The 27,728-nt window shown below is 42.0% G+C and overlaps 1 protein-coding gene across 1 annotated transcript; it reads right to left on the bottom strand.

Moving 5' to 3' along the window:
• Window positions 1–634: 634 nt before the first annotated feature.
• Window positions 635–25,011, bottom strand: RIGI (RNA sensor RIG-I). Its single transcript, XM_064642082.1, has 18 exons — window positions 24,693–25,011; window positions 24,441–24,572; window positions 22,277–22,455; window positions 20,323–20,473; window positions 18,402–18,527; window positions 17,457–17,570; window positions 16,347–16,500; window positions 15,308–15,566; window positions 14,428–14,590; window positions 13,913–14,014; window positions 11,676–11,833; window positions 10,908–11,043; window positions 9,877–10,025; window positions 8,552–8,642; window positions 7,665–7,835; window positions 5,996–6,147; window positions 4,016–4,165; window positions 635–2,318 (listed from the first exon to the last, which is right to left on the bottom strand). Exons 1-18 carry the CDS (start codon window positions 24,796–24,798, stop codon window positions 2,022–2,024), a joined length of 2,790 nt encoding a protein of 929 aa, XP_064498152.1. The 5' UTR covers window positions 24,799–25,011; the 3' UTR covers window positions 635–2,021.
• Between the last annotated feature and the right edge of the window lie 2,717 nt (window positions 25,012–27,728).

Genomic DNA, 27,728 nt, shown 5'->3' on the forward strand with positions numbered 1-27,728 from the left:
AGCAGTGGGCACAAACTGAAACCCAGGAGGTTCCCTATGAACATTAGCAAACATTGTTTCACGCTGAGGAACCAAGCACTGACTGGAAGAGACTGCTCAAGAGAGCCTGTATGTGTGTGTGTGTTGTCTCCATTCTTGGAGATGTTCAGATACTGTCTGGACATTGTCCTGGGCAAACTGCCTTGGGTCACAAGATGACCTCTAGAGATCCTTCCCGGCTGAGATCCCTCAGCTGTTCTGTGATTCTGTGAAGCATCTTAACAGAGAGTTGTTAATATGGCCACAATCTTAGTAATAAATATGCAACTTGGGGTTCAATGAAAAAAAAATCAGATGTTCTTAAAGGTCAGATAAGAGCGCTGGTGTTCTTCCCCACCCTCCCATCCCCACCGTGTACTGAAGGGAAGGCTTGTTATATCAATTTGAATTCTTATTAATGTGTTACCCCGTCAACCTTTATTACTTATTTAGGCTGAGCTGCAAAGTTTAGACTGAAATTCTTGTTTTCAAAGAATAGGAAAATACCAGAACTTCTCAAATTCTGTAACTTCCCAGTAGTTATTACTCTAAGCTGTGAAATTTAGGGCTGATTATTTTTTATGCCAAAAATCAGAGCAAACTGATACTTAAGGACTGTGATTTTCCAAGTACTTTTAATTAGAAAGTGCTAAAATGGCCTTTTTCAAAAATCTGTTATTCCTATTACTTTTGGAGGGAAGGCATTATCCAAACATAAATCATCTTTATTCATTGTTCAAAGTGCATACAGCTTTCAGAGTAAAAGGCATGGACTTCCATGGGGTGGAACATGAAGCAGTGCTTAAAAAGTTCTTTTGCTTTTAATGCCACACAACACTTTAACAGAACGCAGGCCTCACTGACTAGGATTTAGGTAGTTTAAACTGGTTTTGGACTCTTAAATTATGTTCCTTTTCAAGGTGGGTTTTGGGGTTTTTTTTTTCAGAGTTTGGGTGTTTTGGACACATAATTCTTCTACATACATACCTTATTACACTATCAAATGCATAAAGTGAACTGCAAATGTCTTTCTTCCTGGTTCCAGAAATACTGAATATTAACCTCATTGAAAACGTGTAGAATCAGCAGGTGCTTTAAAGGGTACAAGAATAACAATGTTTCATAATTGTAGCAATTTCCATTTTTCCTAGAAAGGTCTGGAATCTGACTAGAGAGAAGGAATTCATGGCTGGGCGAACGAAGATTTGGGAAGGCTCTACCCACATTTGTTACAAACACACTGGTGGCTAATGAGGCCAATACAAGATAGACATATCCAGTTGCAAAAGGCACAGCAGAAAGACTCCTTAGATGGTATATTCTGCAGGACACGGTTCTTTCTGCGTTGTCTTTTCTCCTCAAGAGTGATCCTGCGTGCTTTCTCAAAGGCATCAGCAGCGTTATAGATGGTGTGTCTCCAGGCCTCCTGATTTGAGGCCAGAGTGGACCAGTTATGTTGATCAATATGGCCAAGGCTGAGATGTTGTTTCAGGGAGTCCTTGTATCTTTTAGAGAGAAGGAATATATACATAAAAATAACATTAAAAGTAATTTTTTTAAAAGTAGCTAGAATAGTGCCTAAAGTGTTTGTAAGTGTAAGCCATATTGTCTGCATGGAGGTGTAATCCAGCCAATACTAGTAACAAAGAAGATGCTGTTTCACACAAAAATTCTTGAAGTTGTGGCCTGTCACCTAAAGTTAGATGTTTCATGTTAGTCGTTCATCTTGATCTTATTTTTTTTCAGACCAGCTTCTTCGTAGCCACAAGAATTCAGATCTAGATACTTAGGCAATGTTTATCCTTCTCATGAAACTTCTAGTGAAATATTTCATTATATAGCAAATTTTTTTTAGTGGCCATACTAGCATTTTATAGTCCAGCCGGATGTGGACAAGGGGCCCAGCATATCAGCATAAAGAACAAAGTCTTTTATACATGAAAAATGATCATCCAGTGTTTCAGCTGAGTGCAGTAGGTGATATATCCATTAAAATGAGGAGTTCAGCTGGATGTTTCATCATCAAAATTCTTCAAAGAAGAATTAATATTTTTCCATTTCTGAAAATCCATCTGTGTCCCAGTTTCAATGTCCTCTACTACAAAGCTTCTGATTTTGATGATTGGTAGATTATCAAATGTCTTGTACTTCACTGTGATCCCCCAGTCATGCTGGCAATTAGTTTTCTGGCAATGCATCTTGCTTTGTTTCTCAAAAACATCAAATGGACGTGGTTTCTGGTGAGGCTTCATTATGTAACGCTCCTTGAATGCATCTCCTACGACAGTGTGATGAGAGTCCTGAAACAACACATGGCAGAAGTACTTAGTAGTAGAAACAACATTGCTCATTTTTTTCTGATGTTCCTCTTCCCTTCTCAAGTATGTTTTCCCTGCTAAGGTGATTCCTGTCATGCAGGAGGCTCACCTTCCAGCCCCTTTCGCTCATTGCTCTTTTTTCCCCCAATCCATTGAATACCAGGGCCCAGGCCTAGGCTTATCAAAACCAAAACCAATTGCTTTGTATAACCAGTCACCAGCTTATATATATTTGAAATTACTAAGCTTTTTAGGAAACCATGCTTGCATGGTTTTATGCCTTGTGCATAAAACTAAGAGAGTTATTCAGACAATGGACAACTTTGAGAGACTCCTGCTTTCCATGAGGGGTGATGCAATCACTTTGGAGTGGTAGAAAAAACAGCCCTAACAAGATGAAGGAGCTACAGTTGATGCTTATAACATATATAATCAAAGACTGCAGAAATTAAAAACCGTACTTGAAAGCATATTTATAATTTGTGCTGGAGTCTGAAAATGCTAGATCCTCCTGAAAATGCATTTCCATAAAATATATAGGCTGAACTATGACAGAACTCAGTTTGTAGGCATTATTTAAAATGGTTTGAGGGGTTATTTGCAGAGTACTAAGCAAAAACTCTTACTGAGGAGTCTTCTGAGCTCTTGGATCAATCTGCACAGGTATAGGTGATAAGCCAGCAGCATAAAATGAAGTAAAAGTCAGAGGTGCTTTTAGATACCCCTTGAGAATTGCCAAAGAAATGTAACCAGGTTTTCACAAAGCTGAGCTATTCCCAACTTCTTGCTCATGCATCTTGCCTGTGCAGAGGAGTAGTGAACTCCTCTACATCCCAAAAACAGCTGGTAAAAACAAAAATATTTTCTTGACGAATAAGGGAAGTGCCTGAAGGCAAACACTCTGTAATGCTCAGCTGTGGCCTGAAGCCTCTTATCACATCACAACTGCACTTTTAAGAGCAGGACAAATAGAAGCAGCTTCAAGAGAACAAATTGCAGAACTATAGAGGCTCAAAGTGCCCAGAAAAGCCTCTCTTCCATGATCATCACTTTGCATTGTAGAGAGTATTGCCTTCTTTGCTCTACAGAAAACATCTTGATGTTCAGAAAGAGTACAATCAGAATGTCTCTGTAAGATACATAGAAGCAATGTGAATTACCTAAAGAATGGAAAACAAAATAATACAGAAGAATTAAAGGGTTCCTCTTGTGAAACCAGAGTTTACCTTGCTTTTCAAAACTGAAAACTGGCCCAGAAGCCAAGGAGTTAAACAGTGAGCTGATCTCAGTACCTTGTGTGGGTAATTTTTAGTTGACAGAAATGGTGGGAGAAATCTCTCAACTGCAGGGAGACTTCCAATCTCACACTAATCAGGAAGGTAAATATCCAGCAGTAACACTAATAGGTTATGCAATTGAAGATCAGGTGGTTTTCCACAAAATTTGTCAGTTTCAAAGGGGTTTAGGAAAACTGAAGTGATTTCTGCCATATATATTTGCACACCTTAGACATCATCAACTAATATATCGAAGTCACACCTCTTCCTGTGGTTTACTGATTTACTCAGAATTTCTTTTCTGGTCCAGTTTGCACAACATAGCAAACTTCCACACTGATTACCAATGCTGTTGGTTCAATAATGCTGACTTCCCTGATGTTCATGGATGTGTTTCCATACCTTTATAATTCTGATGTCATCTGTACAGCAGGCATAGGCTTTGCATTTTCCACACAGAAGATTTTTTTTCCCTTCCACTACTTCATGTTTTATAGTTTCTTTCTTCCTGCAATCTCGTAATACCTTTTCCTTCACTTGCAGGTCACGTATCTTTATTAATAAATAAAAATCAAGATCATTATGAAATAAGAGAAGCCCCAATGTCAGCTTGAACATGACTCAGGATATGTAACATCTAGGAACCTATTAATTAAAGCAAACAAAAGAAAATAAAACATGCCTTGTTCTAGCAACTCATACCAAAGAAAGAACATGGTATTATTTGCCAGGTTTAGAATGTAGGACTAGAATAAGACTATGTGATGGACAGCATTTATGCTGTCTCTTCCTCCTTCCCCTCTAGCCCCTTATGACCTCTCTGCTTGTAAGGCTCTTAAGTCTGTGTGAAGACTAAGTCATGTGAAACTCCCTGCAGCACTGGTAGTGCTGCTGCTCTGGGAAGCTCTTGGTTTGGAAAGCAAGCATGAGACCACAGAAACTGCAGGTAGAGAAAGAAGAAACAACCACTGGATCTGGGAACCAAATGCAGAAACAGAATCCTCTGAGAAGAAGCAGCCATACCAACCCTTGGAGGTGGGAGAAGAAATTTCGCCAAGGCCAGAGGGCACAGCTCAGTCTCTGAAATCTGTAAATCCAAGGGAATATGGCAGAACTGTGTATAAAGCCTTTTTATTTGGAGTGGCTGCCACTGGCTTATTCCGGTCTTCCCTGAGCCCTGGGAACAACATTGGTACTGGCCACCAGTTGTATTTAACTCCATTCACCCCCATTCTCTGGGTCCAGTCATCCAGCCATTTTGTTATCAAATGAACAGTGCACCCACCCACACCATGAGCAGACAGCTTCTCCAGGAGAATGCTGTGGGAAATGGTGTCAAAGGCTTTACCAAAGTTCAGGCAGACACCAACCACACCCTTTCTCTCATCTACCTAGCAGGTCACCCTGTCCTAGAAGAAGATCAAGCTGGTCAAGCTTGACCTGTCTTTCCTAAACCTATCCTGTCTGGACGTGATCCCCTGGTTGTCCTGTACGTGACAGGTGATGGCACTCAAGATGATCTGTTCCATGACATTCCCTGGCACCAAGGTCAGGCTGACAGGCCTGTAGTTCCCTGGATTCTCCTTCTGGTCCTTTGTGTGGATGGGCGGTCACACTGGCCAACCTCCAGTCACCTGAGACCTCCCTGGTTAGCCCGGACTGGTGATAAATGATGGAAAGTGCCTCTCTGAGCTCCTCTGCCAGCTCCCTCAGTACCCCGTGGGTGGATCCCATCGCATCTCAAACTCGTGTGAGTCTAAGTGGTGTAGCAGGTCGTTAACCAGTTCCCTTTGGATTATGGGCACTTCGTTCTGCTCCACATCTCTGTCTTCCAGCTCAGGCAGCTGGGTATCCCCAGAACATCTGGTCTTACTGAGGCAAACAAGGCATTAAGTAACTCAGTCTCTTCTTCATCCTTTGTCACTATGCTTCCCCCCACATCTAGTAATGGATGGGGATTCTCCTTAGTCCTCCTTTTGTTGTTAATGTATTTACAGTAACATTTTATTGTCTTTTACAGCAGTACCCATATGAAGTTCTAGTTGGGCTTTGGCCCTTCTGATTTTTGGCTGCGTAACAACACAGCATCCTTGTACACGTGCCCAAGACAGCCTCCAACTGTCACATCACCCACAGGTCCTTCTCTGTTCATAAGCAACAGGTCATAAATTCTACCTCAGCTTGTAAGTTTTTTGCAGTTACACTACAGCTGACATTCTGCAAGCGAGCAGTATACACTGTGCCTTCTCTGCTGATCTAGCCTTTGTCTGAAATCAAACACAATGAACACTTTCCTCAGGTTATTACTTGGCCCTAGACAGGTGAAGGCTCAGTAGGTAATGCCTGTGAGATTTGAGTATAAAAACAGCACAGATCACAAACCTTTCTTGCAAATGTTGTTTCATCCCAGTTCTGCAGGTTTTCAATAGCTGCATTCATCATTTCTTCCTTATAACGGTTCTGTTTTTCATTCTCAACCACTTCCACTTTGCTTGTCACAAGGACGCACTTGCTGTCTTTTGCCCTTCCACGACCTATACAGCAACACATTTTTTTCTCTTTAGTTACTCCTAACAACATTTGCAAATGTGGTAGCTCTGCCATAAGAGCCTTTTGCATGGCTGCTTTTGTTTCCAGTGTTCAGATTCAGGTAATGCTACTTCTAAAAAACATTCTCTCAGCTCTTTCTTCTTCAATAACAAACCAGAACAAGATGTCTCATTCCAGGTATCCTCATGGATATCCCCCAGCCAGTATTGTAGTGCCTGCTTATGTGGCCTCCCTCAGCTAGATTCAGGCATGCTTTAAAATTCAATTATTGTATAGCATCTTGCTTTCTTCTTGTGGTGTAAAATAAAAATATAAAGGGAAGAAGTTCATCTCAGTCTTACTTATTAGTTTTCTGCCTTGCTAATTGGTGTCTATTAAAAAACCCCCAAACCTGTATATCACAAAAACCTGAGAAACTGGATATACAGTGCTGACAAGAAAAGAGACAACAAAGCAAGTGCCATCTCTGCCAGCTGACTGCTGCCTGCCTGGTTTTTGTTGCTGATACACAGGCAAACTAAGAACTACAGGGATCTTATAGCAGTTTAGAAGTATTTCACTTATAAAAAGTGTTCACATTTCCTCTCGAGCTCCAGTTCCACAAAAATCATGGTTGTATGCGGTTTAAAACTGACATAACCCATTTTCTTTGGACTCTTTATGGCTTTTTATGAATAAACACTATCCTTTCACCCATACAGGTGAATTCTGGGCCAATTATTTCCTTATAAGACAAAGATAAGAAAATCACAGGACACAAACCCTGAAAACAGAAGACCGAGTACAATGGAGATCACTTCTTCTCAAGTCACAATGTTAACTACTTGGGTGAGAGGATAAAATATTTCAGATCCACTCTTGAATGACTAGGCAGTTTTATGCTGTTTAGGAATGTTAAGTACAAATGGGTATTTAATGTGGCTCTTCATTCCCCTCCGCTGGCCGTACTGTAAAATCACCAAAATTCAAGATCAAATTCTTGACATACTTCTTTGGACAAGCCAAGATATTGCCTTTTTTTGCCTTTTTTTGGTCTTAAATTTAAGAGGTCTGCACATGTGAAGGGCTCAGGTACCCTGGAGGAGCTGGGTTGGTAAGTGAGCAGGGGAAAGCCTTCAGAAGCCAAGGCAATGCATTAAACTCCATTACAGCAGTCCTTTGTCACAGAATGATTTGCACTATTTCTGACTACAGCTCTTCCAGCCATAGTTCTGCTTACTTGTAAAATTATCTACTTGGGGTATCAGTCCTCAATGGTTCAATAGCCTAGTGCAGTATGGCTAATTTGCCTGGCAAAAGAAAAGTCACACGACATCAAGGATGCGGCTCCGCGAACAAATTTGTCATGTCCCATCATTCATCTGACTTTGCTCTGGGGCACAGAAGAACAGCAAGACATGCACATATTACTACAGTATTTCCAGTGTGCCACTCAGTAGCACTTCATGTCCATTTCTAGGCCCAAACAGCTTTCTAAAGTAATAACTCTAACTTTCCATACCTCTGACTTGGATCATTTTGGTGACATTACCGAAGTATTCATAGAGCACAACAAGGTTGCACTCAGAAATATCAATGCCTTCATCAGCAACAGATGTAGCAATTAGAAGTCTGCTGTCTTTGTCGGTTTTGAAGGCATCCAGCACACCCTTCTGCATTGGCAGGGTCATACCTACAGTAATAAAGAACAATGGCAGGAAAAAAAGCACTGAAGAGTTCCTATCTTGAAGAGCAAGATACCTGCATTTGCTCTTCTTTAAGTGATTAGAAATTAGTATGTCCTCTTGAACTGGAAAACTACTTTACGTTTGCATATGCAGCTGGGTATGTATTATACCCACTGAGCAGGGATTGCTGTTCTTGTGTCACAGGAATTGTCATCCTGGGAAACACCATTTCAGACAAAACACCCAGCTGATCTTTATTGGAGAGACCCATACAGCTTAGTTAAAACCCAAGCTAACTCTTGACTTAAGCTGTAGATAAAGCATTTTGGCTGTAACTTCTGTTTACCTTAAAGTGTCTTTGTTCTATCAAACACAAAATAAGAGAGGGATCTATAAAAGGAACAGGGAAAACACTAGAATTAATCACAAGAAGCCATGATAGTGAAGTTTCTAAACTGCTTTTGAACTAGCTAAAGAATCTTGCAGAAAAGGGCCACTGACAGTGTTACTGCTGCTTTAACTAAAGATTCTGGATAGAAAAGGCAAGGGTCTACTTAGGATTGGTTAAAGGTCTTCTAGATATGAAGAACACAAGTGCAAACTTGCATGACCTTCCTCTGTTTAAGAGCACAGAAGATGAACACAGGAAAAGCAGAACCATTTTAGCAGCATAGCCTCCATAGGTTTAACCTGTGTTATATCTCAGTGCAAATCTGTGTACCTGTTTTATGTTCTTTTCTTCCCTGACCCATCAATGCATCTGGCTTTATGTGGCTAAGTAGAGGGTTTGCTTCCATCCACTTCTTCAAAGCCTGTAAAGCAAATCAGGGAGTTAGATCCTCTGTCTAGGTTAAATGCTAGTTTGAGATAGACAGGTAGAGCTTGCCTATGCTTGCCTAGAAAATTAATACTTCCAGAAGAAGAACTAAAAGCAGAAAAGAAGGTGGAACTTGTGTATCAGGAGGGAATATTTATAATAGGTGAGAAAGGAAAGGTCACAGCTGTGATGCCAGATTGAACCATGCCACAACTGATTTCCACTTTTCCTACTCCTGCAACTTAAAGGCTGGCTAGAGGGCAATAAGCCCTTCCTTGCTAAAAAGTGTGCCTTTTTCTCTTATAAACAAACAGATCACTGACTGCTACACCTCTGGGATCAGAGGAAAGGAGCTGCTATTTACAAACTGGACTTTCTCACTACAAAGTGAAAGTAGCACCTCCAAACTGCTCTTACAGAAGAACAAAATTCAGCCAAGCCATGGTAGGCTTTTAAATCTGAATTGAAAAGCTGCCAGCAGCTGCTTGGTATTGTTAGCTTGGACTTTACCCTGCCTTTAATATTTTTCTGGTTTGCAATTCGTCCAGCATGTCTATACCCGAGGATAAAACAGGTGGTTGTGTCTCTCAGCTGATAAATCTGTTGACAGTAGCCAGAGACTAATGATACCTTGCAGTAAATGTTTTAAAGCTACTGGAGCTAATGATTAGCAGCACATTTACTTCAAGCATGAACATTTTCTGGGAACAAGGCACTGGAAGGGAGAAAAAAGGTCATCCAGCCTACATCCTTGATCCTAGCCAAGTATGAAATAGATCAGTGATAAGAAGAGTCCAGAGAACATCTGCTCTACAAAGTCTTTCCTTTTTCTTGATCAAAAACAGGTGCTAGGACACAAACCTCCTTTACGCCCATACAAATCCTCTGGGAAACGTATAAATACCTCCTGACGTGCCATCAGTAATAGAGCTGCTGATTTATAGCACTGCCACATTAAAGCCAAAGCTCTTGTAACACATCTTGTTAAAACTGACTTTAGACCTAAAGTAAAAATCTGGTGGCTTAACAATCAACTATGACATGTAGTAAGATGTGATGAAAGACACCACCCCTGCGCCATAGTTTTCAGAAAAAGAAAAAAAAAGATAAATTTAGGAAGATCAAATATATGCATATTTTTCTATTTCAGATCAAAATGGGAAGGGTAACAGATGAGGCACTATGTTTTCCCACTTCCCACTTTAGGAGCTTTAAAATGGAATTCTTACAGCTACTAAGGCTCTTGTCTTGGCAAAGAGAATAGTGCGAGTTTGTGGGTTATAGCGGTATGCTTCGTCCAGGATGGAAGCAAGCTCTTCCAGCTTGGGATTCTCATTTGATTCATCTTTTGAAAGGGCAGTCAGTTCTGGTTCTTTCTCTGAAAGAAAAAAAAGAAGTGTCTTGAATAATTTAGCTCCTTTAATTCAGAAAGCAGAACTCCCACACAAACCTACTTTCAAATACCGCACATATTCTCTTTAGCTTCTCTTTTTAGCAGAGAAAGCTGTTGGTTAAATGCAACAAAACCCCCAGGAAAAACAAAATTATGAATTTCTCACATTTTGTAGCAAACTGACAGGAGAACTTCTGTGATATACTGTGCATCAAAACACAGCAACAAAACAAAATCAGTTCTTGCACAGAGCACTGTTATTTCTCCTTAGGAAAAAATGGACACACAAAGGCAGACAGCCCAGTGATTTAAAACTGCAATCAACACTGCAACACACCAGAACACAGGCTGGAATATAGCCCACTGCTAACTAAATCAGAAGGCGGAGAACAGTGCCACCTCTAACTTTCTATCAGAAGGGTACAAGGGCCCCCTGCTTCTACCCAGAAGCCTGGGATTTATCCAGGAGCATAGGACAGGAGGCCAGGCAGTGCACTGATCATTGTATGTTGGCTTATCTAATGATGCCAGCATCCATGATCATAGAGTATTGCCGTACTTGTGGGGCCCACCTGGAAGGATACTGCTGCCTTATCTCCAGGTCAGGCATTTAAGAACCTACTACAGCATCCAGCTACAATGACTACTGTTTTCTTAGCTCTTGCACCAGAGGCTTGCAGTCCCAGAAAATAAGTCGTCCCCCCCCCACCTACTCTAACACTACATTTGCACCCACACAGACACTAGATCTTCTGAAAAGTGCCATTTCAGGAAAAACAACTGCACTTACTCTGAAGAAAACACCTGGACCATCTTAGCATAAACTCTCTTTTCCCCTGCAATTGTCACAGGTACTGTGGGAAATACCTTGAAATTTGTCCGTCAGTTGCTTCTCTAACTCTGTATATGGTCCATTTTTCACATTTGTGAAAAATTCATTTAGGTAGGCTAAAGCATCTTCGATGCGTGCATCTTCACTGATAATGAGAGCATCGTTGAATTTCTGCTCAGAAAGAGACATACACATTTAAGCCTCATTTTTCATGGGACAGGATGAACACAGATTTTATTTACCTAGATTAAGTACTACAAACCTGTGATGTTCTTCCATTTCCATGACAACACAAGCACTACAAAGTCTCTTCTGTATTCATCTGTTCTTAGTGAGTATATTAAGACACAAGTCTTCCATGCTATGCTTTAGCCTATGTCTAATTGTTTCAGTCTTCAACATCCTCACAAGGGGAAGCAAAGGGACAGGCACTGATCTCTTCACTCTGGTGACCAGTGACAGGTCTGGAGGAAATGGCATGAAACTGAGTCAAGGGAGATTTAGTTTGGATATCAGGAAAGGGTTTTTCACCCAGAGGGTGGCTGAGCACTGGAACAGGCTCCCCAGGGAAGTGGTCACAGCACCAAACCTGTCTGAATTCAAGAAGAGTTTGGGCTCTCAGGCACATAGTGTGACTCTTGGGGTGTCCTGTGCAGGACTCAATGGTCCTGATGGGTCCCTTCCACCTCAGCATATTCTATGATTCTAAATAAAGCAATCAGGTTCAACCCCTGCTTCTAGGTGTATCAGAAGGAATAGAATGACTCCACCTCTGTGTGGAAGGAAAGAAGATACACACTTACCCGCAAGTGTTCAGTACAAATGAAAAGGTCTCTACAAATGTTGCTCTCCTTCTCCTTATCTGCCAGCTGCAACAGTCTGCATTTCTTCTGAGTGAGAACTATCCACTGTTCATATTTCTGTGTTCCAAAATCATTCTTGTTGATTTGGGAGATAGTATCTAGTAAAGGAGGAGGAAAAAAAACATTTGTTCATCTTGACTAGTAAGTGATAACACACTTCCCATTAATGTTGGCTCTGAAAAGCCTATGCAGAAGAACACTGTCACGATACAATCATGGAACCACTGAGTCTGGAAGGCATCTGTGGAGACCTTTAGTTCAACCTTCTACTTAAAGCAGATCACCTAGAGCTGGTCCCTCCAGATCATGTCCAAATGAACTTGGAGTTCTTCCAAGGACAGAGACTTCAACTCCTTTGGGCAACCTGTTCCAGTGTTTGACCACCTTACAGCAGAAAAGTTCTTCCTGATGTTTAAGTATTTCTGTTTGTGCCCACTGCCTCTTATCATGCCTCTGAGAACCATCTGTGAAGAGTCTGTGTCTTCTACACTCCCTGTGTTTCAACATACACCCAGATGTTAGGCTAAAATTAATCCAGTACAATTCAACTGAGGATCTGTGTACATATACACATCTGCAGAGACTTTGGCAACAAAATTAGAGCTCACATCCTATAAGAAGCCTACAGTATTCAAAAACCTGCATGTGCATTGCTCCTTGAATTACCAGCTACTCAACAGTTAAGTATTCATTGTCAAAAAGTCCACAAGCATATTATCCAAGGGCCTGTGCTTGAGGCAGAATTAGGCAGTAACTGTTTGTTGCCTACATACTCTGCCTGAGTGCTTCACAGACTTCAGTAATCAGAGGGTCCACAGAGGGAGAAGCCAATGGCACTCATACAAGAGGAACTGTGATGCAGAAATAAGCTTCAGAAGTGTTTGCTTAAGTTAAAGTGAACTTTGAAATTCTCACTGTATTTGTTATTTGATGGGTTTCTTGGGATGGTTGTTTTGTTTGGGTTTTTTTTTGGTTGAGTGGAGGGGTTTTTTGTTGGGTGAAGTTTTTAATTTTCTCTTCCTACCCCAGAATATAGTTCACTCTCAAATACCTGGAAAGTGGAGTGGAGGGCAGGGGAGGAAATCTAAAACTGAGGTAAACAGGCTTAAGGCACTGTAGTCAGTGTGCTAAAGCCAGTCTAAGCACAGACAACATCCTTTAATTCAGAGCGGGAGAGACCAAGACTGATTCTGAGCATAGCCATCCATGGGTCTCTACTTTGTACCCCTTCAGCTCAAATTTTTTATAATAGCCACGTACTGGATACCATTTGAGAATTCTGCAAAAGCAGAAAAGACCAGTTTATTTCTGAAGGACTGCAGAATTAGGTATCAAGATCACGAGACTTAATGAACTTCTCACAGTCATGCATTTTCCTCTTTGCACTATAGCTCCTGACGCTGGGATCCTACTGACAATTGTTTAGTTTTTTGGGTGGCCATATCCTCTCTCTGGTGTTGTTCATGTTCCACAGATCCTACTCTAGAAAACTACCTCAGATGCTTTTCAGTAGAAAATAATGGAGACCTGGTAAACAGTGGAAGTAGGGGTAACCCAGAGGCATAAAGAGGAGGGAATGCTGACCAGAATAGGTGGATAGGGCACCCCTAGAGATAACTCTTGAGTGCAACTCAGAGGTCAAAGAAAATACAAGAAACGTCAGAGCAGCAAGTGTGAAAATAAACTTTTGCTATAAGGAAGAAATTACAACATCCAAAGTAGCGCCATAACTGTGACCCTTCTTGTTTTCCTAACAGAGACAGACTTAGGTATGAAGGAGTTGCAGAAATATTTAAATAAGAACATACAGATACCTCTCATCAAAGAAATCCAGCTCATTGCATTTTGAATGCAAGCCCCTTTACTTCAGATTCTTTAATTCAGAAGGATTTGACAGTGTCAATAGCACACCATTCTTAGCTCATGAAACACAGGTTGAAATTCGGGCAAAAAGATTTCTGATTGTCGAACTAGTCATACATAACAGGAAAATAGTTGACTGTCCTATCTGTAATCTCTTATTTAGGAAATACTGGTTAAAGGCAAGTTAAAAATTAAGTAGAAAGAAAGTGGAAAAGGAGTGACTGTTCTAGCAGCTATAGGATTCACACTGATATAATCAAATACTGAATTAGAGTACAGGCATATTACAGAATCTTACCCTCTGAGTACATTACCTGACGAGTAAATCTTCCTCATCATCACCTCTGTTTCAGACATCAGACCTGAGATAATGTCTGCAAAGTGATTCTGAGCTCGCATTTTAACCCATCTGACATCTAGAGACAAGAAATAGAAGTCAGTGGCCTAAGTAAGTAAAACATTTTCTGCAGCACAGAACAAATTCTTGTCTAAAAGTATGCTCTCTATGGTGCTCTATGCAATCACAATCAGGTTTACTGTTAGTGAGTATTGTAGCTGCACAGAAAGACACTGCCCCCAGCCTTCACTGGCAGAACTGGAATAAAAACAGAGAATGTGGATTACAGCAAAGAGAAAATGTGCCCAGTGAGCACTGCCTTACTGCAGGGAAACAATGAAATGCAAGCCCAAACTCTTTTCAAGCTAGCAGAAAGCAAAGCTCCAGCTTAGTCTTAAGCTTTTACCTTAATCTAAAAAAAGGGGAATTGGATAGCTGCCTTCATCATGGTGCTTCGCATCTCACAGGAAAATAAAACCGAAGTGTGCTTACGTGATTCTGGCTTGTTTCTGAATCTCTGCAGATCCTCTTTGTTCTCTCTGACAGTGGATATGGCCTGTATGTCAAGGCAGGAGCAGAGGGTACATATGTGCTCTATAGTTTCCTTGATGTTCTTGGCATTGCCAACTCCAACAGAAGCAGTTAAACCTACAATCTGAGCACATACATGAATAGCAGTGGTTGCTCTTTTGTCACAAATGGAATAAAAACAGGAGACACTATTACCAGTCACCAAATTGCCACCATCTTCAAATACAAGATAATAAAACAAGCAACAGAAGTAAACAAGAGGCAAGCATGAAACCTTGAGAGCAAAATTTTGTCTGCACTTGTGCCCTCCCCAAGGCACTCAGAGTATTTAAACTTAAAATAAATTATCCAGCCACTTGTACCCATAACCAACTGTATTTGTCAGTGCTTATCACACAGAGAAACAGCAAACCCACCCCCAGAACCATCCTTTGCATTCATTAAGAGATGTCTTCTCAGCTGGATGAAATCCTCCTGCCAGGAGAGGCAGTGGCTCCATTTTATTGTCACAGAAGACAGCAATGGAGAGGTGACAAGAAGATTACTAAATTACATGTTTTTTTCCGGTTCAGCTTTCCTGTTTGCTCTCACATACTCCAGTCCCTGCCATGCTTGAACAGTCCTTGGCAGCTGCAGAGAAGATGTAACATGGGAAAAAAGCCTGGAGGTGTCCAGGAATGAAGAAGTGTTCCAGATGCTACTGTTCCAATTTGCAGCCATCGTTAAATGGAAGTTTGAACTGGATCAGCACAAAAGGCAAGAAAGACTTCAGGCTTTGCTGACTGCCTTGCAAAATACTTTTCTTTCATGTTTCCACCCCATCTGACAGCACGGACCTTACCTGAGGCAGTTGGTTTGCAGAGGAGTTAAATTTTTGTTCCAGGTATCTGGCCATTAACACATTGTAAGGGTGGTTGCCTGTGGTGTTGTGACACTCATCAAATATCATCAGAGTGAAGATGGAGAGAGAGCTAATGATCCCAGTCTCGATGCTATTCACAAGAATCTGGGGCGTGAGCACAATGATGTCACTGTCCTGTATAACGTGTTCTACCGAGACATTTGCAACTGTTTCACCACATATTCCTTGAACAGAGTATCTGGGAAGAAGATGCAAAAAATAGGGTATGAAAAAAGGTATCTTGCAGGGCAAAAAAAGCTAGAAGAATGGACTTTTTAGCAAGCCTGAAAGGTAGTTACTAAGTTCTAAATGTCAAATAGTTGGAGAGCAGGCAGTTTGACCACAGAAGCTGAGATAGGAAACTGCTGAGGGTAAGCAACTGGATTTCAACTACCATTAACTGAAATATATTACATTTGAAGAGTGATGAATTTGTATATTTAAGGTGCATCTGTTAGTTCTCATGTAACATCCCTTTTCTGTATAGGTCTGGCATCACAGGACTGTTTTCTGTTCAGCAGTCTCCTTTTCTTATAAGTTATAAGGAGATATATGTTGATGTTCAGTAATCAGGTCCTTCAAAGTAGAAGCTATAGGTTGTCAATGCCCCTCTAAGCAATTTTCAGTCCCATCTGAAAGATGGACTTTCATTTTCTGACTAGAGGTTGAAAAATCAAAGCAGTTTGGTTCCTTCCCTTTGGAAAAGAAAGACTCTGAGAATGACAAGAGGAATCTCACTGCTGCTGCCTAGAACTGCCTCATCTTTGGAAGCAGGGATGAATCTCAAGACAGAATACACTTCACCCTTTACCAGAGATAAGCACAGATACTTCAGCCATTTCCATAGATGTGCAACAACCAGTGCTTAAACTTTTCAAAAGCAGACCTCAGATTCTCCAAACAAAGTCTGCCACAGCAGATGTCCCTAAAGGGAAGTTTATTTTCTGTGGAGGAAGACATCAGGTAGAATTGCACTTACCCACTTCTTTCAAAATGCTGTCTGAATACATTTTTCTGTTGTTCATACACTGGCACTTTGGTTGCCAGAAAGACAACTTTTGGCTTTTTTCCAGAGGGCATGTTTTGCAAATGGTGTTCACAAATCAGAAGCGCCACAAAAGTTTTTCCAGATCCTTTAAACAAAAAACATGAAAGGTAAAGCACTAATATGAAAGGGTGCATTTGTAAGCAGTAGCTTGTCTCATCCAGATGCTCTGTAACAAAGTGGAGTTGACAAGGGGGCTGTTACACTTCCAGACTCTCTTTTTTTTTGAACACATGCTTGCTGCTTATTCAGGTGAGCAATTGTCTCTTTCTCTCTCACAGTCTCAGTCAGTAAGGACCACTAAGCAGAGGGAAATTAATACCCATTTGCAGTTGTATTTGAGTTCTTCGAAATCACCGAATCTAGTTTTGCTCTTACACCAAACCAGACTATGGCATGGACACTGGGCACTTTCAGCTTCCTTCCTTCCCTATGCAGTCTTGCTCCTCACACACTTCTTTTCCTTTGGCACTCAGGCTCACTGTGCAGGCCATCCAGAGTTCTTCTTTGTCCCTGTCTCTCCAGGGCTTAGGGGAAAATTAGGCTAGCAACATGGAAAACATGGGTGCAAAGAAAGGTGATTGATCTCTCTTTGCCTGCTAACTTCAATCTTCTTAGCTCAACCCTGAGCTACTGCAAAATTTCTGTGCTGTCTTGATGTTGTAGGCATTGCAGTAGAGAAAACAGGGGAGCCTCAGGCTAACTCGTCCTATTTTTCCTTCAACTTGCAAGTCAAATTTCTTAAATGTCTGCAAAGATCAGTGACTGATTTTTCCTCAAAAATCCACACCAGAGACTGAGAAAGTGGAAGTCAGAACATGGAAATCTGAATACAGGCACTGAAGTGCCAAGAGGAATACCTGTCTTGCTCAGTCTCCGTGCTGCCCATGGCTATTAATTTCAGGTTAGATATGGATCTACTGCAAGCAAGACTGCTTTTAAATATAAATAGCTGAAAAAGTTTGACTCAACCCCTTACCCTTCCCTATCCTTCATAGCTATCTACACTAAGAGAATCTTTCTAAGAAATGTCTATTTTCCTACCTGTAGGGGCACATATCAATGTGTTTTTCCCATTGATAGCAGGCTGTGCAAGTTCAATCTGGTAGGTTCGAGCCTTCTTCGGTTCATAAACAGATGAAGACTGATGGACCGTTCCTAGGAAAGAACCATGTTTTTGTGAAGAGTGTTACAACAGAAATGTGTAAAATATATTGTACCCCATACAGCTGCTGTGTAAAATGATAGAGGTAGAAGAGCCCTTGCAGTCCATCCAGAGCATTCTCTGACAGCCTTTCAACAGGACAGATGCACCAAACATGAATTTTGTGTAGGTTTGATGGCATGCTTTTGTTACCTCTCAACTGTGCTTCCTAAAATGAACTAATTTAAAGGTCTTGGCTGACAACTCTCACTTAATCTTGTCCTTTTTTTCAACTCAGGAAAAACCCACAAGGGATTATTTTTCCCCAAATGTATGCACAGTATTCCTTCCAGCCTTCTGATCTACAGACTTTTGAAGTTATTACTCTCTTAAATTGTGGTCTTTTCAGAGGGTTTGCACTTCTGGAACAGGAACTAGAAACTCCTGGTGGAGCAAAATTTGCCATACAAGATATGACAGCCACTGCACAGATCCTTTGCAGCCACATTCAGCTCTTTAAATCGGTTAATATCTCATCATGTGTGAAGTAGTTATACCAGAGAAGAGGTGCAGCGACAACAGTCTGGTGTTTGGAGACCTTTTTGATAATGAGCAGACAGAAGAACTTCTCACTAGAAATGTGATAAATGAGAGGCAGCCCCTAACATTTGCAATGCCCAGCATGAGATCCTTTAAGCATTAAAACAGAAGACAGCTAACTCAAGTCAGAGATTTGTACTAGTTCCTCAGTACCTTCCTTTGTGGCACACCACATCAGTGTCCTTCAGGAGTCTAATGAAATGGAGAATACCAACCACAAACTGTTTCTAATTCTTAAGTCTTACCTGAACCCGAAGAAAGATTTTCACTGAGATTATTATCACACTCTGCTTCTTCAGCAAATGTTATCGTGGTTTCAAAGCAATTCTCAGAGGCACCTGTCATTTCACCATCAACATCTTTGCCATTATCTGTATAATCAGGGGGGAAAAAAAAGCATATTGTTGATCCTTTTGATTTTAAAATGTTGTATTTGTTGTGATGGAGTTGGTTGCTGGCATAGAAAGACTACATAAAATGATGCTGCATCCAGGCTCCCTTTCAAGGAATATTGATAGCACTGAGAATCTTGGGTTTAAAAGAACCACATATTTGGTGAACGTGTAGCTATCCATTAAAAATCAAAGGAGATAATAGTTTGGGAGGAAAGTGATATCCTCTGTGTTTACCGACAAGACAACACTGTGTAACATGGACATTAACCACAAGCATGAAAAATACTTTGGAGTTCAAAGCAGCTTTGTAAATTCAAAGCTCTGTTCTCCCTTTCTCCCCACCTTCTGAAAGGACCCAGAAATGGTAAGACTATCTCTATTCTTTCTCTTACACTACAATTGAAGGAGATTACAAAGATGCTAAAATTTTCTTTGACCTCATAATTATTACCTTCTCAAAGAACCACCCCTGGGCTTTGCATGAAGAGTTTCTTTGCAAGCAAAACGCATGATCACGATAGTGCTGCTTTTGGAGAGGGAGAACAAGCACATTTGCACCCCAGTCCAGCTCCAGAAAGTACACAATATCTGCAGTTAGCTTCTACTAGCAACGCTTCTTAACCACTACCAGGAAAATGCTTCCAGTATGGACAATGTTTCTTCAACAGGCTGACTTTGGCTTTTTTAAGCTGGACGTTACAGGAAGTTTCCCCAAAAGACAGTGATATCTTTAACTTATAAAATATAACTGTCAACCAAATAATATCTATAGCCACCAGCTACATAAAATAATATCTATATACATATATAGGTATTGTTCTTATCTATTATTTTACATGTAAAATTATTTAGAAATCTATTAAGTATGTATATAACCTTATACATATATAATAATCAAATCTCCAGATAAAAAATTACACCCTTTGACTACAGCAATAAAAACATTTAAAAATTAGAAATATTGCTTAAGAAATCACTTAAATATAGCTTGTCCCAGTCAATTAATTAATTCATTCATTAATTTAAAACAATTTAAACAAACACTTAGGGTTTGGGAGACAGCAAATACAGGTATGAAGAAATACAGTCCAATTTATCTAAAATAATTTATTTTGTGGCAAAATAATGTATTCTGCTCTAAACTCTCCCATGCTGCAGGCTATTCTTATCAGTAATTTTCAAGTAGGGAAAGGTAAATTCAATGACAAAAGCAAAATCTTATGACAGGCAATTCTGCACTTTTACAAAATATGGACACAGCCACTTGGTAAGGGCTGCTTATCAATTTGTCAAAGAAAAAATTGTATGATCTGCTCTGTAGATCATAGAAGTGTATCACTCTAGACTATGAAATTACTAATCAAATTTTATCAGAAAATATTGCATCTATTGCAACTCAAGCAACCAAAAAGATGGCAAAAGGGGAAATACAGAAGAAGAGAAGGAAGAAAATAACTGTTTTGCTAGTTTTATGTCTTCAGACCCTGTGCTGTCTGATTCTGATAACCAAAAAAAGGCATTATTCCTAATCATATGGGAGGAAAAATACTCAAAAAACTAATTTCTGACTGTTCATAGGATAATACCTGTATTTCATATTACATAAAAGACATTTCAAATAAATTCTAAAAAGGATTTTATTTTTAGACAACAATAAGCAAGGTAGTCCAAAGGTATCCTTTTAAATTGGTCTTATTCTTCTGAAAAAAAAAATTCATCTGTCTGGTACAAGAACAGGAAAAGAGCATCATAAAAACAACTCAAAATTTACCTTCTCTTAAATTCCACAGTTCACTTGCATTGTAATACCCTGCCATATCCAATGCCAGCTGAAGACTTTTCGGCCAGTTTTCCTTATCCGAGCGACAGAGACATTCAATGAGTTTAGTTATCCCCGCTGCTTTGCTTCTGTATTCACAAATCTGCAGGCACCACACACAGAAATTGCTGTAGGTTCCGAGTGATCAAAAGCACTGTTCTTTGCTTGGTGGTTGATTTGTTACGTTTGATGTTCAGTTGAAAATTGCATTTCCTTCTCACTGAATAAAAGCTTTTCCAATAAAATTCAGTCATTTACCTACTGCTGGTTCAATTCTGACAGCCTAGCTGTATACTAAACTTACCTGGACTACATCAATAGGTAGGCTATTTGCTCAAATATTCACAAGCTCTGAAACATCACTGAGATAATTGGTGAATTTTCATCTGGAAAGGTCCTTGTAATAAGCTGTATCTGCCATAAACCTCTGAGACTGAACTGGGCCCCTCAGTTCAGGAAGGACATTGAGGGGCTGGAGCAGCTCCACAGAAGAGCAAGGAGGCTGGTGAAGGGACTCAAGCACAAGTCCTATGAGGAGAGGCTGAGGGAGCTGGGGTTGTTCAGCCTGGAGAAGAGGAGGCTCAGGGGAGATCTCATCACTCTCTACAACTCCCTGAAAGAAGGTGGTAGCCAGGTGGGGGTTGGTCTCTTCTCCCTGGCAGCTATCAGCAAGACAAGAGGGCATGGTCTTAAACTGTGCCAGGGGAGGTTTAGGTGAGATATTAGGAAGAAACTCTTTACAGAAAGGGTAACCAGGCATTGGAATGGGCTGCCCAGGGAAGTGGTGGACTCTCCATCCCTGGAGGTTTTTAAGATGAGACTGGATGTGGCATCAGTGCCATGGTCTGGTAACCACAGCGGTGTTGGATCAAGGGTTGGACTTGATGATCTTGGAGGTCCCTTCCAACCCAGCTGATTCTATGATTCTATGATTCCATTCCAGAATAGGGAAAGACAAAGCTACAAAATTTATGGCAGACCTGACATTTGGTCAGATGCCATAACTTTCCAAACGTTATGTACCTCCATAGAGAAACAGCACTTTAAAAATAAAAAAGTTGCAAACCAACCTTCTCGGGAGTCATAAGAAGTGAGAACACCTTCAACACTCCTTCAGAGGGCATTGGTACTTATTATTAACCAGTAAATCATGGGTAACATCACTCATTATCAGTCACTGATAACAGCACTGAGTTAGAACTGGGTAGCAGTATGGCAGCTTCACATCCAAAGGCAATGAAAACGCTATCAAATTCTGTGACACAGGATTTAGCTAACGACTTCGGACCAGAAGTTCCATTTCACTCTACCTTTGAGTGCTCACAAAACCCAAAGAGCTACACAAAGTTTCTAGTAGTTGCTACAGTTAAGGTAATAGAATATGTCAAAATCCCATTACAAGAAAGAATCAATGTAGGCAACACATAAATGCCACTTTGTCTACTTTGATCTGTATTTTTAGGAGCGTTAATGGAGTGTGAATGCTCCAGAAAGGGGCCTATTTCAAAGGCATAGTAAGGCACCCATTCCCCTGCAATGTGGCACCTTGCAGAGCCCCTGAGATGTCTTCATGTGAGGCTGGATTCCACAAAGATACACGGCTGAGCACTGTCAATGCCAAAGCCACCCAATCCTGCTTCCCTGCCTGCCATCCTTTTGCATGCCTCCTTGTCCACCAAGCCAGAGGGGTGAAGAATGAGAAGTGCAAACAGCACTGCTGTGGGATGCTGCAGCCACACAGCAAGGCCTCTTCTAAGGAGAGGAAAGAAAGTCCTTCCCCAGGGGACTGTAGCCAGCCATTCTCCTTGCCCAGCCAGCCGTCACACAGGCACCAATTCATCCCACAGGTGAGGCAGCCAGCACTTCTCTGCAGAAAAAATAAGCAAATACCAGGACTTTACCATACCTGCAGGATCTCATCACACTCCCTCTCTATCAGGCATGTGTTTATGTAAGGCATGAGTGCTACTGGGTCAATTTCTAGCATTGTTGCTTCTATCCGCTTCAACAGCTGTCTGTGCAGTTCCAGTTTTTCCAGTTTGCTGAAGTCCCAGTTTTCTATTGCTTCTGCCAGTCCAGTATAACCTTTCAGAAAAAGAGACAAATTGTTACTATGAATTCAATCTCCAGCTAGAATAGGTAGGAACAAGCTGAAAAAAACCCTGCTTTCTCAGCCACACTGGAGAAATTAAAATTATTTTGCCCAATAAATGATGAAAATCTAGGTGAACGACAAACAATTTTTATTTAATAAGTGACTATTTTCCCTTAGAAAAAGGGAATATAAGTTTCTTTGTATGCCTAGCATGAAAAAAACTCTATGCTAAAGGAACAGTAATGCTTGCAAATAGGAAAAAGAGTTACAGAATGTTACAGGTCACATCACTCAAGCAACCATAACCACCCCTGTCTTTTGATCATACAATCCTTGGATCCTTGCAGTCCATGATATTCTTTCAGAGGTTTTCCCACAGCACAGGATACTATTCAGAATCACAAGCTGCTTTAGTCCCCTTTTATTTACCAGCCCTTTATCTTTTAGTCCTGTCCTTGGCTTCCCCCTTCTTCAAAAATCCCTGCTGTATTAGATTCAAGTCAGTCCTTAACAGACAGCACTGCAGACACCTGCAGCCTAGACAGTCATCAAATAGCTGTCCTGGAAAAGATAGTGGCAAAGAAGCATATTTTAAGGACTTGTATGATTTGCTTGAGGGGTGGAAAAAACCAGATCTGGGTCCCAGAGGAACTTGTGGGCACACAGAAGGAATTTGCCTGACTCGTTATTTTCTTTTGGAGGAACAGGAGAATGATGTATACACTTACCACCGTGTCTTTAGACTAGTTATTGCCTACCACTGCATCTGCCAAAAATAAGATTAATCCCAAATTCTAGCCTCGAGCCTGTAATAAGTAAGCAAAGGTAAAATTTACTCATCAAAATATATATATTGTACTTTCTGTATATTATAGCTAATGCTTTGTTGGGACTGGGGAGTTGTAAGCTGTGGAATAGTTAACTGCTGTGTTACTATTAAAAGTTGACTGTCCTGCAACTGGCAGTTCCCAAGCTGGCAAAGATAAAGTATTTTGCTTTACTGAGCACGTATACGATATCCTGTTTTTCTAAAAATATTGTTTAAGTGTACTCATTAGAAAAGAAGAAGAGAACAAGGATCAGAAGGTCAAGGATGAAAATGATAAAGAAGAGCCAAGGAGAACATCTGGATCATCTGGATACCATTCCCATATTCAGCTCCAAGGACATTGGGCTAATTAAAACTATTGAATGGAAAGTCCCCGGCAATTAAAATAGGCCTACAACAGAACCAACCAGAACGAAGCCCGCGAACCCAAGCCCAATCAAGAGCTAACAAATGACTATGGGAAGGGAGTTGAGCTGCTATATTTTGATTTGGTTTATTTACCTATAACAAGCCCAATTAACAAGTACTTGGGATAGTACTTGAAATCAGGAAATTAACTTTTTCAGTTTCCTGCTGAATGTACACCAAACTGAACACTATCAGCACGTTCAAGGAAGAATTTTTTGCAATTCAGAAATTAGGACTATCACAGGTTGGTAAAAAATTGCTCTGGACCTATTATTTGCTTTAAGGGAAGACTGGGCTATGTCCAAATGATAAGAAATTTTGTAATATTTGTTCACTGAGATCCTATAACTATTAATAGTTAAGTGAGGAAATTAAACCAGAAGTGGCTTATGTAATGAGATTTTGGGGTTCAAGATATCTAATATATCACCAACAAGAATCTATGATAGAATATACACGCAGAGAGGAAAGCTGGCAAATCCAGCTCCTTCACACACGGGCGCCTCCCCACACCTTCCAACAGTTTTATTTCCAGCCTCCGTCAGCCTGCCTTTTCCTACAGCATCTCACCTGGTGTGGCAATACCCTACAGCAGAAGCCCATGGCCAGCGTGGTGACCCTGCACATCCCGGGTGCGCTGGGCTGCTCTGCCCAGCTCCCGGCTGAGCGCGGGCGGCACCTGCGGCTCTGGCAGGGCTGGGAGAAGCGGACAAAACCACCTCGCGAGTGGGAACCGACCTGCTGCAACAAGGGCGTCCAGAAAGCCCCGGAGCCAGCCTTCCGCCTCCAGCAGCAGCACGGTGTCCAGGAACAGCGCGGCGGCCGCCGTCACCCCCTTCTCCTCCTCCTTTCGCACTCTCTCCTTCATCTCTAGCAAGAGCCCAACACAGGCAGAGAGTGAGGGATGGGGGAAGGCGTTGGAGGGAGGCGGCGGGGAGCGGGGACCTCCCACCCGCGGGGCTGGGGGCAGCGGGCGCTGCCGGCTCTCACCGTCCGACATCCAGTCCGTCATGTTGCTCAGGATGTAGACGGGGTTCAGGATCCTCTCGATGTACCGCCTGTAGCAGCGCAGGTTTCTCTTCTCCTCCGCCGTCATGGCGAGGCCGGCTGCGCACCGGCGGCGGCCCCGCTCTTGGTCCCGATCCCAGTCCCCGTCCCGGTCCCGGCTGCGTGCGCGGAACCCGCCCCAGCCCTGGGAGAGCACGGCGAGAGCCGGTAGGGAGCGAGTGGAAGCCGCCCCCAAGCTGGGAGCGACGGGGAAAAGAAACTTCAAGCCAGCTGGAGAACAGAAACAGAAAGCGGCACAGGAGGGAAACGCTGCATTGCGCTTGCGTCTGCCCTACGCAAAAACAAAACAAAAAAACCCAAAAACCACAAGAACAACCACCCCCCCAAAAACAACCAACCAACCACCACCAAAAAACCCAACCAACAACAACATCAACAACAAAAAACACAAAACCCCCCCAAAAAACAAGAAACAACCCAGCAAACTCCCCCCCCCCCCCCCCCCAAACGACCATGCACGTGGTTGGAAAGCCTGTGACCAGCCCCGTTTGCGGCTGCCGGTGAGGGAAAGCACAGCAAGGAAATAGGAGCAAAGGCATCCCCTACCCCCCTTCTTCCTTTTTGCCCCCAGAAAGCCCTATGCGGGTTTTTATGGGCTGTATCCCAGTTTTTAAAAGATAGAAGTACTTAAATTTTTTGAAAACTGTATCAGGGAAGTGGACATCAAAGGAGGAGAAGGCTCACAAAGGGGGCCATCGTGTTGCAGAGCAGAAAGCACCCACAGTTCAGAAGTGCTGCTAAACATGACAAGTCCATATGCAAACCTCCCTCTAACCATTAATATGTAGAGTGGATACATCGTATTCAAACAGATGACTAACAGGTAGTGGCCCAATACAAGATACCTGCTTTCTAAAGCCTTGGCAACACAAGACCACAGAGTGATAGGCTTGCACTGGAACGGCAGGGGATAGCAGGGGACAGAAGGAGGTACTTTGAAGAAGGCATTGACATTGTATTTTCTACTGTTCTCTAGTCCATCTTTACTCTTGAGTATTCAATATCCCTTCTCTGCAGTCTTCTGTCTCTTCCACCTATTTCTAAAGGAGTTATAGGAAATCTTGTTTTAAATGATCCCTGTACCTCCATGCTGTGTTATCACTGATCACTGCCCTCTCAAAGAGCCCTAGGATAGGAAAGACTTGCATATGGACTTTTAATATTAAGTCTCTGCAGTGATATGGACTAGGGGAATGTCACACTCAGGTGAAGGTTACTCACCCCAAATCTAGGGAAACACCAATTAGGAAAGGACAGCTCCTATTGCAAGAAAGAGACAGGTGAATAAGTCCTAAATGGCAATATCAGTCACCCTACATTCTTTGTACATTGCTCCTATGTTTCCCTCCAGTTCTGCAAACAAAGCAGACGCTTCTGGACATCTATGTCTGAGCTTATCTTCCACAGAAGGGCACATTAGCCTACAATTACAGAAGAACAAAGTAAAAACAGATGAGTTTAATGTCAAAATGAGCAAACAGGTGGGTTAAATTTTTCCCCTTGATCATGTCTCTTGCACTCCCAGGGAAGTCCAGATTTCTTAGAAGCATGAAGTCTAAACCTTTTCCTCCAACCCCCCCAAAATTATTATTCTCCCTCCAACCATGTGCAGAGCTAATATTTCCAGGCAGAGACCCAGGCCACACTGCCCCGTAGCTCTTGGCATACCCTCAAGCACCACATCCACACCTCAAGAGCACATAAATAGTTCAAAATAAATAAATAATATGCACAATTATAGAATTGGTCCAGTAATGAGACTGGGATTGTGGTTTGACTTTGTACCTGCCAGCTCTTTATCTGGTATGGAAAGGAAGGACACTAAGTGTTCCCATTCACCTCTTTAAAAAAAAAGTGAAGTTGCTTAATTTGCAGCCTAGTGATGTGGCAAACAGCCTACTTTGACTTCGCAGGGATTACTTTCGGTTTTGTTTACCCAGTCTGCTGCAGCAAGAAGATCCCTCAGGGTTGAGTGTAACAGGGTGGAAGTGTCAGCCTTCAGACTAGCCACCCAACTCACCCTGCAGAGTGCAGCTATCAGGTGGCCCAGTGACAGACACAGCAGGGAGCATTTCCTGCTCAGCCCCTGGCTTCACAAGTGCCTGTTACAGCTTTCAATCTACCAATGACAAGTGATTTTAGCACTCAGGCTCCATCTAGCAGAGGGACAGTGTGTGCAAGGCCCCAAACTTAGTGCCGCAACTGGGTGGGAAAAGCCCTGCCACACAGAAACCCGGTCCCATGCTTTGAAGACGAGTGGGAAACAAGCTCTATGCCTGTTTCTTCTCCAGGCTTGACGTGCTGTTATCAAACAAAGCTGGCATAGGGAAAAAGCACCTGTGTACAGCAGGTGGATGGCACCTGCTGACGGGGGTGGCTCCAGGCTGGGTCCTGCAGAGAGTGGGGACCAGTCCAACCAGGCTGTAGATGCACCTGGTGAGAACAGGCAGCTGTCCCAGGCTTGTATCTGCCTTAATGTTTGCAGGGTGACAGTGCAGCAAATCAGCAAGTCTGTGGCCTGTTCAGCCTCTCACAAACATGTTTGTGGTGGCTGGTTTATGCTGCTCCTGCTCTTGGTGTCCGGGTGCTGTAGCACAAGCAGTGGGTTGCAGTGTCTGGGAGGATGCTGCACTGTCACATGAGAACATGCTGTGGTGCTGGGAATGCCTTAATGTGCTCATGCTATTGCAAGTCATCATGCTGATCTTGCAGATCTTTCTAGGTCAGCCTGCAGAAAAAGTATTAGTTTTTCCCTCTGAAACTCTCGAGGTGCTTGAAAGGATCCCCAAGTGACCCACCAAATCCTGCTTTTAGTCCAGCAGCTGGTGGGGAGAATGCTGCTCCTGTGGTCCATGAATCACCTTTTTCTACCATTTTCAGAGCAGAAACTGTGGTTGTGTGCCTCAGCTTTAGATTTTGCAGGTCCAGCTTTTTCCAGGTTGCCAGATGTAGATTTTC

The sequence above is a fragment of the Pseudopipra pipra genome, chromosome Z (assembly GCF_036250125.1).
Source record: "Pseudopipra pipra isolate bDixPip1 chromosome Z, bDixPip1.hap1, whole genome shotgun sequence".
NCBI lineage: Eukaryota > Metazoa > Chordata > Aves > Passeriformes > Pipridae > Pseudopipra > Pseudopipra pipra.

Bases quoted from the DNA above. Each gene is read 5' to 3' on its own strand.
- RIGI (XM_064642082.1), bottom strand. From the start codon at position 24,798: ATGACGGCGGAGGAGAAGAGAAACCTGCGCTGCTACAGGCGGTACATC. The intron at 24,573-24,692 runs GTGAGAGCCGGC...GGCTCTTGCTAG, and splicing joins GACGGACTGGATGTCGGACG to AGATGAAGGAGAGAGTGCGA. The intron at 11,834-13,912 runs GTAATGTACTCA...CTCCTTTACTAG, and splicing joins GAGGAAGATTTACTCGTCAG to ATACTATCTCCCAAATCAAC.